At 41.5% G+C, this 11365-nt stretch overlaps 1 protein-coding gene across 3 annotated transcripts in view; it reads right to left on the bottom strand.

Moving 5' to 3' along the window:
* The window catches only part of lrmp (lymphoid-restricted membrane protein), a 32620-nt gene that overhangs the window by 20304 nt on the left and 951 nt on the right, over positions 1–11365 (bottom strand). For 2 of the 3 annotated variants that reach the window (XM_030720024.1, XM_030720023.1), the window contains exons 1-17: positions 10828–10964; positions 9212–9927; positions 7723–7833; positions 6741–6921; positions 5645–5706; positions 5453–5528; positions 5147–5305; positions 4926–5043; positions 4582–4632; positions 4346–4423; positions 4052–4108; positions 3881–3940; positions 3182–3246; positions 2890–2983; positions 2178–2321; positions 1804–1905; positions 979–1130 (exon numbers count right to left, since the gene is read on the bottom strand). In XM_030720024.1, the coding sequence (XP_030575884.1) occupies positions 979–1130; positions 1804–1905; positions 2178–2321; positions 2890–2983; positions 3182–3246; positions 3881–3940; positions 4052–4108; positions 4346–4423; positions 4582–4632; positions 4926–5043; positions 5147–5305; positions 5453–5528; positions 5645–5706; positions 6741–6921; positions 7723–7833; positions 9212–9872 (2171 nt within the window). In that variant the 5' untranslated portion in view covers positions 9873–9927; positions 10828–10964. Of the gene's footprint in view, positions 1–978; positions 1131–1803; positions 1906–2177; positions 2322–2889; positions 2984–3181; positions 3247–3880; positions 3941–4051; positions 4109–4345; positions 4424–4581; positions 4633–4925; positions 5044–5146; positions 5306–5452; positions 5529–5644; positions 5707–6740; positions 6922–7722; positions 7834–9211; positions 9928–10827; positions 10965–11365 lie in introns of those variants that run through there. The other variant, XM_030720022.1, reaches the window with a different exon arrangement.

The raw sequence follows: 11365 nt of genomic DNA on the forward strand, positions 1-11365 counted from the left end.
ACACACACCAACAGACACACGCAGAACGCGAGGCAAATCCATCCACACAGTCAGAAAAAATCCAGGAATGGCCCAGACCCAAACTTAGTGAGGCAGGCCCTCTACGGTCACTGAGGTCAGCATGATTAACGGGTCTTTCCTCCATTCACTACAACACCTGACTGCTCAGCTGAGACAGAGCCCTGACATGTAAGGACATCCACCTCAGTGACCCTTGAAGGGGTTTGACAGAGTACTGTATGTGATGTTATTTATGTAATCGAGGTTTTACCAAACACTGGATCCAGAGGTAGAATTTAACTTTGCTGGTCACATATCAATTAAGCTTGATTTTTTATTTATTAATATTATAATATTATAATATTATAATATTATATATATATATATATATATATATATATATATATATATATATATATATATATATATAAATAAAGCATTAATAGTAATAAATATTTGACAAGCTGTAAACATCCTAACAAACCTACATAGATGGCTGTAGGCTTGTATGGATTTGAAAGGTCAGTTGGTCTAATCAGCTAACCTTGGTAACTCATTATGTCTAGACTGCATTTAAATTAGTAATTACACTGCTGCGCTTAATCAACTTGTAGTTCTTGTCCTCTACAGTGGTGCCAGTATTACTTAGAAGGAATATGCTTTTCTTTTAGCTCTGCCTATAAGGGTTTAATCCAACCAATGAGATCACTGCTACTCAAAACAACTCCGCCTCAAACCTTCCCCTACCTTAAAAGCTAGTCGTCTTTGATTAGCTGCCACAAGATCCACTGGAATTCTGCTCCCTTCCATCGATTTTTCCTGGTATTAATCTTTCACCCACCTCCTCTCTCATACCAGGCTCTCCAAAATAATAACTAGCATTAGCATTTAACTGATCACCTCGTTCTGACTGCCCACTTATTTTCAAACGCACAACCACAGATGAACAGTCAGCGTAGACACCAAAGATTGACTCACCTGACTGAAAGGTGGAGGATCTCAGTGCGGGACCGCCTCATGTTTCCGGCCATTTTGATCAGCTCCTTTTCCAGTGAGTCTGTGTACTGGGCCAGCTGGTCCAGGCTGAGTACCCAGTCTGCCCTCCGTGCATCCAGCTCGGCCTGCACTGTCTGTAGGAAGACAAGCCTGAGGGATGAGCCTCTTACTCAGGTGACAGTCCGCAGACTTAATAGCTGGGTGTCTTTTATGCCTCCAAAAAGTTGTAACACCTAACTGACACAAACTCTTTCCATGTCAGCTAGCACACTGAAGAACTAGCAAAACACAGATTCACTGGCACAGCTCAGGTCCACTAATGATTTCTGTCTCATTTGGCATGTTTAGTGCTGTATGGCAGAACGTGGCTAATGAATGCAGAGTGGCAACAATGCAGGAGGAGGGGGAAAGAGAAACAGAGAGAGAGAGAGAGCTACAGAAAGAGTGAAGGGGGAGTGGGAGTGGGTTGTGCTCACAGTAAAACAGCACTGGGCCCTGCTGGAGAGTTATATAAGTGAGAGCTCTCAAGAGTGGGAGGGAAGGATAGAAAGAGCAGATAATGTGGAAAATAGAGAAAAAGAGTGCAACAGGTTGAGGAAGTGGAAGAATATTTTATATAATTTTATGACTCATATTAAAAAATTATAACCATCTGCAGACTTAAATCACTCAGACCCAGACATTTACACAGACACTAATTCTCTGGTACACTGTGATTCTGAAACTTTTCTTAGGCTCGTCTGGAGCATTACAGCCACGCTGATACTGACTGTAAAATTCAAACGTGAATGTCAAAGTGTATCCCACCTGAAGACTGGCGTCCGTGTTGCCTCCTGTCTGTGTGTGGTTATCTAACGAGGCTCTAACTGTAGATAAGACGGAGTCGGTTTCTTCTCTAAAGTCCCTTTTCTGAGAGACAAAAGAGGAGCATATTGTGAAAGAGAAATACTTAAAGATAGAATCACATAACGAAAGACCCCAAGCAGCCTTGAAACGTTCCTGTCACCTATTAACCTCAACAGGTGTTGGAGTTGGAGGGGAAATTGCAAATGAGTTAGAAATACAAACACTTAATGTTACATAACATAAAAGAATAATGCGACTGTCCAACAGGGATCAATCTACAGTCTACAGTCAGTTTTAGGAGTGCAAGCTGACACTGCACTTGGATGCTGGATTACCAGTTTGTTTAGGAGATTCTTGAACTCCAGAGCCATGTGTTCAGGGCTGGGCCCCTGCAGCATCAGCAGAACCTCCCTGTCCAGAGTCTCATCCAGCGGGGAGACAAAGCTTGCAGCGGACAAATGGTCAACTCCATGGGGAGCCTGTAGACAGGGGAATAGAGTTATATGAACGAGTCAGACACTCTTAAAAATGATTATTGCAGAGAAGCTGGTCTGTGTCGAGTGTGCTGCATGTGAAGGGCCACATCAATGCTATGACAGTGGTTTGTGTTGCTTTGCATTGTGTGCAGAGTATGTGACACACTTTGGAAAACAAAAATGATCAAAGAACGATTACCCCTGACATGAGACTTCTCATAACTGCAGCTGCAACGAGGGGCACTATAAACCGAGATTACACAACACAGCCAACACTAGCTGTGCCTGTCAAATTGATGCTTGGTGTGCGTTCATGCAAAGGGATGCATTCAGTTTTATCATGTTTAGCTTTATTTTTTACAGTTTGGCAGCTACAAGAAAAGGTTTCCAATGAATTCACTATAAGAAGCCAAACACCAGAGGCTGAAAACACTGTAAACTTCAAACTTAAAAGGTAAAAACAAGACTAGACGGATACGTCAATTAAGCAGCAGCAGGAAGAATATAGGAGTGAAAAATATACAAGGCATTAAAAAAATGCACAATTTAAACAGAGCATGGGAGTGCTGACCTCCAGTGGTGACTGTGCCAGAGCCAGTTCTGTTTGTAATGATCCTGAGCTGCTCTGGTTCAACCGATAAGCTGCTGTCAAAGACAGACTAGCCCTGTAAGAGACAGGAGAGCGGGAATCAATGCTCAAGTTTAGACAAAAAAACCAACAATTAGAAAAGGTCAAAATGAATACGTCCAAACAAAATTAAAGCTGAATACTTGAATACATTTTGCCTCAGTTGTGCTTCGATCCTCAGCGTGAAAACTTTAGACTCAAATTTCTACTTGCAGGTTATTCGTGGTTCACTCACCCAGCCAAGTCTGGGAGAATCACCTGCATCTGCCTCTCCAGCTTGTTCTTGTCCACCCTCAGCAGCTGGAGTCAACAGCAGATAACACAATCATGACTCAATCCATCCCATTAGATAGTTATAGGTCTACCCTTTCTCCTACAACAAACATGCTGGCCACAAGGCCTGTGTGTGGAGAGGCAGCAGGTGATTTAATTCCCACACCTGAACTCAACAAACCAAAACTGCTGCTGCTTGTTGATGACTAACACAGTGGACAGAGAGGCGTGTGTGTACAGAGAAAATACAGCCTCAGCAAAATGATTTCAAATTTTAAACATCACAAAAAATAGCATATCGTTAATTTTTAGGGTTGATACTTTGTAGTAGAAAATGCTTTAAAGTAGAAATACATGGTGACAGCTAATAAACATTTATTGGTCAAAGGTCAATTAATAAACTAAGGTCAATCAAGTGTCAAAGGGATAAAATCAAAAGGAGAGGATGATAAGATGAGTACATTTTATATCTGAAAGGTAAAAAAAACAAGTTTGTGCAGTAAACTGTACCCCAGTGACTACAAAGGCTTCAGTGACATGAGGAAGGAGGAGAAGAAGAACAAACTCAAGCAAACAGGTCAAAAATAGGAAAATACCTCAGGTCAAAGAGAATTAGAGGAAGCTCTTACTCAAGAGATGATGAGATGTTCAGCACACTAACCTCTGTAATGGAGGAGTATTCCTCCACTGCTGCCTTCAGCTCATCTATCTGTCTGCTCTTCTGCATGAGGAGGTAAGCAACACAAAATGTTTTTAGAAAGAAAAAAAAGACTCATTCTATATTAAAATGTAAGATTCTAGAGATCTTCAGCAGTAATAAAATGACACTGACCTCAACTATCTCTGCATCCTTTTCACTAATGACAGCATCAAAAGAGTGAATCTGCATCTGAGGACAAGGAAACAGCAGTTACATAATAAAAAGCACAGCAATTTTAACACAAGTGAAACAGAAATTCATTGAAAAGGGCTTTAAAAAAAAAAAAAAAGAAAAGAAAAGCAGATACCCTCTTAAAAAAAAAGAAAAAAAAAAAGTGAGGCCAGATGAGAAAATGGACATTATGTGTGAGGAGCAGAGATGTAATAATTGTGAAAATAAAAAGAATATTTTACAGTTAAAAAGTACCTGAAGGTCAGCGTTAATGTCACACAGCTCTGTTATTCTCCTCTGAAGCTCATCTGCCTCCATGCTGACCTTGAAGTTCTGAGGAACCATCAGAGGGGAGTTAGAGCAGCTGGACGCATCCTTTCATGAACTAACTCGTGTCAATATACTATGTAAGAGGTCTATGAATTTGAGCACTACTGCTGTGCATATAGTGAGGTCATTCATTTCACTGTTAACTGTGCTGTAAAAGTCACCTCCTCCTGAAGAGACACAATCTTGGCAATAAGACTCTGGTTTTCTCTCTCCTGAAAGAAGAAAAAGGTCAATAAAATAACTTCAGGTAATGATTCTAAATGTCCCCTCAAAAGGTGTGGCACACACACCGTATACACATTATTACCTCGACACAACCTGCATGTAGCAATAAGATGTTTAAACATGTCTGTAACTACAAATGGTGATAATTATAAAATTCTAATTAAAGAAAAAAGTCAAGTTAGTTTTAGAAAAGTACCATAGCTGCCTAAAACTGCTGCAAGGCAACAAGAAAGAAAAAAATCAGCTCCATTTCACTTCACTTCAAACACTTTTGACTCACCACATGTTTGCTGTGTGCGGAGGCACGGGCTCTGCCTTCCTCCGTACAGCTCAGAGTGGCCTTCATCTCTTCCACCTCCTCCTTCAGCATCTTCTCCTTCTGTGCCAGCTGCTGGTTGCTGTGCGAGATGACAAGTACAAATGGACATTACTAAACAGCTGCAACTGCTGCAATACAGTTTGCGAGTTGCGTATATTTGCATACACGTAAAAGCATCTTACATCTTGGCTTGATTGCGGAGTTCCTCGTTTTCCTCTGCAAGCTTCTGGTTGCACTCCTCCATGCTCTCCACCACTTGCTTCAGTTTTTTTACCTCCTCCTGGAGCTTCTGGTTGCTCATCTGGAGGTCAGCAACACAGTACACCAGCTCTGATGTTTCACTGAGGAGGAAAACACACAAATACACACATGCAGTCATAATGCATCTTAGCTTTACAGATCAAGGGCATGTGTGGGTGGTCACAGATAAATATAGGCAACAACAGGTCACATTATATCCAAACACTTGGTATTGCACAATCACTTACAATTCTGCTCTGGATGCCTCCCCTCCAAAGGCCTCCAAGCTTCCTGAGGTCATATTAAACAGCATGGACCTCTTGGCTGAAAAACCAAACACATCAGTAAAGCTCTACGTGTCATCAACACTGGATCCATACATACAACATAAAGAAATTAAATGCAGTTGTGTGTTTGTGTGTGATTATATGGACATTCACCACATAGGCTGTCTCTGAGTTTCACAGAGTCCTGAGTGATGTCATCTTCTGTTGGCTCTTCCCTGAGATAAAACAGAGAAATCAACATGTAGGATTTATGATCTTTTCCTAGGATTTGGAAGCCATTCACTATCCTTTATGTTAAACACAAACATCACCAACACCAGTAACAAGATACAGTACATCATGCAGCAGTTATAGCTTGTCAAAATATGCAGTATCACTTTAACTAGCCCACACATCAGGCTAAGATGAATCATCTCACAGGTTTGTTGAAATGCAATCACTGAACGAGGCAAATAAATGTATCAATAACAGCAAATATTTGGACCTTCAAGTATCAGAACCTATGCATTTATTTAAACTTTTGTCCAATCAAGCTAAATGTGTGAGAAGACAAGGCATTCTCTTCAGTGGAGATACACACTGCCCAAAAAACAACAACAAAAAAGCAACTTCTCATCTTTGCTTACCCACCTACACAACATGTACTTATATAACTAAAACAGAGTCTGTAACTCTGAAAAACCACAAAGGACAGAACAGGCAAAGATGCTGCACAGCATTCTCAGCTGCATGCTAACTAATGTTAACTTCTGCAAGTTGGTAAATAAGCCCATGTAATTTTACCCAGAAACATTTCAAAGAAATCTGGTTAGGAGTCTCACTTTCCCAAAAATGAAGCTGATGACTGTTTCTGTATGTTTATTTTCCATGGCTCCACCTAAAACTGCCCCACTTTTCATGCTTTCATTTCTTCTGAAAACTACTTATGAGTGGATATTTTGCATTTAGTTCATCTTAATCAACAACTAATTTCCTAATAGAATGCCTAAAGTGAATTTTTGGGGTTTTTTTTCTCCCGTATATGGAGACATGCAGCATCATGTAGATGTGTAGTATGGCCCCCTTAGGCTATTTTATCAGATGCTCCAGGACTTTCACTTACACGTTCATACTGTAAATCACAGAAGCTCTGATTTGCTTCTCCACAAACACTTTCAGCTCACCTAACAAACCCTCATTCTTTCCAAATGAAAATCCTTCTACACACAAAGATATTTTTGGAGTGAAGGACATGTCTCTTTTCTAGTACCGAGTGTTGCGGCAGTCATCGATCCACTCCCTCATGACAGCGTGGTATGTGTCCAAATCAATGGACACATCTTTGTGTTCTGGGTCCAGCATGTTGCAAAGTTCTTCCAACCCACTGTCCTCTGAGCTGCGACTGGTAGTGTGACGCAGATAGTCCACAATGTGGGACACGTACACTCTACCTAGAAGATGAGACCAAAACAAACTGAATCATTTTTAGACACATTTACCTGTTGGAAGCATACACAGATGCTCAATACGCACGAGAACCTTTTCTGACCATAAATTTGTAGACACGCTTCTACATTCTTGTTCATTTCAAGTTTTGATTGTCTTCCTTTGCACAGTTGAACACCCCCAGATACGCCGTGACAGATTGTGGTTATAGGTGTAGGCAGCAGAAGCAGTAACCATAGTGACTGAGACCGTCAAGTTTTTGGTAGTTGGTTTCACACATTTCTCAGTGCTGACTTCACACAGTAATCAGAATTAAAGTCTGTCCTCAGAAAGTGGTGCACAATCTCCTGAAGAGTCTGCAACCTTGGATTTAATCTGGCTCAGAGGTTAAAAAGAACATTTTCGTCAACAAGGGTTAGACAAACCTAAGAAGAAAAAACCCTCCTCCCCAGTTCTATTAATATGCCATCTATGCAGCACCGTGAGTCACAGCAGAAAAGCATCTAAATGTCAGAAAACACAGAAGCTTCTATAAAAAAAAAACAAAAAAAAAAACAAACAAAAAAAAGGAGAAGGGACATTTTCACATTCTCAGATGTGAGAGTGACTGTGAGCAAAAGCAGGCACAAGAGGAAGACACAGAAAAGACTGATACTATGTAACTGTTTTAAGCTGAGGAAATTACTTCTGCGGTCTCCATGAGAGACACACTGTCAGACTGCACTCAGCAATGAGTTAGAATTCATCGAGCTAGTGGCTAATGCCTGACCAGCCACTAGCTGATGCGCGAGCACATGCAGCTGTACCTCTGCGCTGGGTGTCACAAGCGTGGAAGATGGTGTCGAGCAGATTCTCTTCACAGATGAGACTGATTTCTGCCATATTCTCCTTCCTGTTTTCTGAGGCAACTGACGGCCCTGAATATGAAAAACACACCAAACACAGAGTGCATTTAATTGTGTGGCAAAGCAAGCACATGATACATTTTCCTGCAGGCACAGCACCGAGTGTGTGACAGCATGACGCTCAGACACATTATCCATTACAGTCACTTCAGAACTACAGCTAGTAACCATTTCCTTTAATTGGTAAAAGTCTGGAATTTAAATGAAACTGTCTGGAAGCGAAATCTGAAAATGTTACAGTTTCTGTCTGAAAGCTAGTCCTCAACTAGCTGGATGTGACTAAAAACCCAGGCCAAATTCCAACCTCTCTTTTCTCAAAGACTTAATTTTTTTTCTATCCAGGAATTCTACCAGACCCAGTGTTCGATACGCAGTAAGATTTACCACTTTAGTTTCCATGTGGAACGTGAAAGTCCAAAACTAATACTGCAGTGAGACTCTTCAGACAAGGACTTAAAGGAAAGGTTTCCTGTAATCACTCCTCCCGTTCCTGCTAGGCAGGAAAATCCAGGAAAAGAGAACGTGACGATAATGCAGTAAATAACATTACACGCGCTTAAGTACAAATTAAGAGTAGAAATCCTCCAAATTGTGGGTTGCTTTAATCCACAATTCCCTTAAATGAAACCCTGTCTGTGAAGGCATAGAGAGGGCATTGTGACACAAAACCCCCTAACCTTTGGAGATGCCCGTTTGAGTAACACAGCCTGCTGCAGCCTCAGGACAACTTTCTGCACAAATAAAAAGCATGCATTTTTTTATTCCCTGCCACTTTTTATGGTTACTTTGAAACTAAGGAAGTTACAGTGACTGATGCCCACTCACAGGAATGGTAATGTACTGAAAATACTGTACTGATATACAGTTTAAAATGTGCACACCTATGTTCAGAAATGAGTCAATAAAACAGCATTCAGTTTAACATTTGTGCCACTGTTTATCCTGCACAAGTGCAAACATGTGGAAAACTATTATATTATACCTGAATCACAGTTTCTGAAGCAGTGGCTTCTGGTAAGCACGCCTCGCCGAGCTCATTTGTTTACTAACTGTACAGCTTTTCATTCAAACTTTTTACTGTGTTAAGTAAATAAAACTGCAGTTTGGAATTTCCATGTTTCTCTAAGCATTTAAGGCAAAACTGTTCACTTTGAAATAAAAGGTCCTGTTCCATTAAGCAGCTCTTTTATTCTCTGTTTTCATCTTCTTGGTATTATTCAGTTCACCATGAACAAATAAAACATACCAACAAGATGAAAATCTTCCACTTCATGAACCCAAACATTTTTAAGGATCTACTGCCTGATGTAACAGTTTACTGTAACAGACACAAGATTATTTCTGCCGGCCTACAGTTTCACTGGTCAGTGAAACTACTTCTGCGCCCTACCTCCATCTCCCATAGACAGTCTTTTCACAACCAGAGCTGGGTAGGGGAGCTCACGCTCAGCAGAGTTTGTAGTTTCTGCAGAACTGAAGTTGAGGTTGTAAGAGATGGTGCTGCGACTTGGGGTGAAGGTATGAGACAAAGGTGGGCTCCTGCTTGGTCTCGCACTCTCAGGCTGTGCTGACTGAGGTCCTCGTGTGAACGTAAAGTAAGGGGAGTCCTTGGACTGGCCCGTGGGTGTCGAACAATACCTCTGCCACGTCTTAACTTGCCTTAACTCACTTCCATCAGCGCATCGCCTCTCTCCCAAAGTACTAGTGACAGTGTATGTGACGTTGGCCGGTGTGGAGCGATTGCATGTAGGAGTGGAAGGGGTGGACAGAAGGACAGACGAATGCTGGGAAGCCGCAGAGCTTGGCATCCCCATCCCTGTCACCTTCTCCTTCTCCCTGTCGTCTCTGTGGAAGGTCCCTTTCTTCAGGATGGCTTCCAAGTTGTGCCTAAGGCCACACTGAGGGCTGTCGTAACTGCTGGAGGAGAGTTTGGGAATCTGGAAGGGTGAATTGGGCTCTCGGTCACCGCGCCACTGAATTGTCTGCAGTTTGCGGCAGATGCTGTCCACGGGATTGTGACGGCGTGAAGGCTGAGGCGTGCAATAGTCCATGCTGCTGATGGCAAGGCTGTAATGTTGGTTCCCTGGCTAGAGGAGAGGCTGAAGTCTGAAATAACAAGAAAATATTTGCTTGATAAAAATGAAACAAAACCTAGCAACACAAAACGCCACAGTTATTCAGCTTGGAAACTACAAACACAGCAGAACAACATGCAGCACTGGATAAATAGCTTATTCAGTGTGTATATGACCGTTTATCTTCGGCTGGACTAACTCCAAGGTTAGAAGCAGATAATGAGCAAATAGAACTGCAGTGAGAGCAGTGTCAGATAAGGACTGGGAATTAAACATTTTTTTTGGAACAGCCAAATATCAAAAACGAGCTATGTGATCACCCAATGTCAAATTATTTGATTTCCCCCCCCCCAAAGGTTTAGTGTTAAATGGTCATTAAGAAGCGTGGCGGGAAGATGGCTTTTAAGGAGGAGGAAGTAAATTCTCACTAAACACTTGAAGAGCTTAATAAGGGGCCGGAATATAACAGGACAGGATACTGAAGTTATTGTAAGCCAACCTGTCTGCAAGGCTGTGAAGCTGTAGCTTCTTAAAACGCCGATAAATTCAAACAAATGCGTTCAAATTCAATGCTTCACCCACTGAGGTGCACAGGTGTGGGTACGAGCCAATTAATTCAAGAGTTAGCTTCAGAATTTTAGTTATTTATTTACACAACAGCATTTTTTCCCCAACAAATATCTCGCTTTATTTAATACAATCCGCTGCATTTAAACTGGGCGTCCCAGTCAATTTAATTACAGTGCATTTATAGAATAAGCAACTCCCTATACGCATATATGCATAAAACATATAAAATAGTTTGAAGAGAAACTGGCGCACTGGCTGCACTACAGAAAGGCTTAAAGTCAAGCCTGTACATGCAAACCTCTGACCGCTAGTTAAAAAAAAGGCTCCTTGTTCATCATTCGTATATTCAGATATTTGTTACCTTTTTAATCTTGTATGAGCAAAAATCCGCAACCAAATGTTTGGCCAACTGTCCAGACGCACAAGAGGAGCACGCGCACAGGTAGCTGGAAGCGAAAGCGGCGCTCGAGGCAGAAGGAGTTAAAACGTCAGTGGGTGTCTCTGACTTTAAAAATGAGTCAGCACCCCCTCCCTGTGGCCTCCAAGGGGTACAGCACCCTGTTTCACGGGACTTTAGTTTCACTTCACATTCACGACTTTTCCCTTATTATAAATATCACTGCTCATAACCACAGTTATATTCCGCACACCTCCCCCCTCTCTACTCCTTTTTTAAGTGTCCCAACAAGCCCACTCCCCTCCGCACTCACAGTCACCGTCCCGTAGCCTTATTTGCATTACCTATACAATAAAATAAAACCGCTTCAATAAATAGAATAGCATAAATAAAATATCAAAATAGACTTATTAAAGGGGAAACATAAAGCGGATTCGTTTGATTTTTGGTGTCACACACAGTAATGGCACTGGTTTCAACTCGAGAGATTAATAGTAAGCGG

Source organism: Archocentrus centrarchus, chromosome 23 (assembly GCF_007364275.1).
Source record: "Archocentrus centrarchus isolate MPI-CPG fArcCen1 chromosome 23, fArcCen1, whole genome shotgun sequence".
NCBI classification, from domain to species: Eukaryota; Metazoa; Chordata; class Actinopteri; order Cichliformes; family Cichlidae; genus Archocentrus; species Archocentrus centrarchus.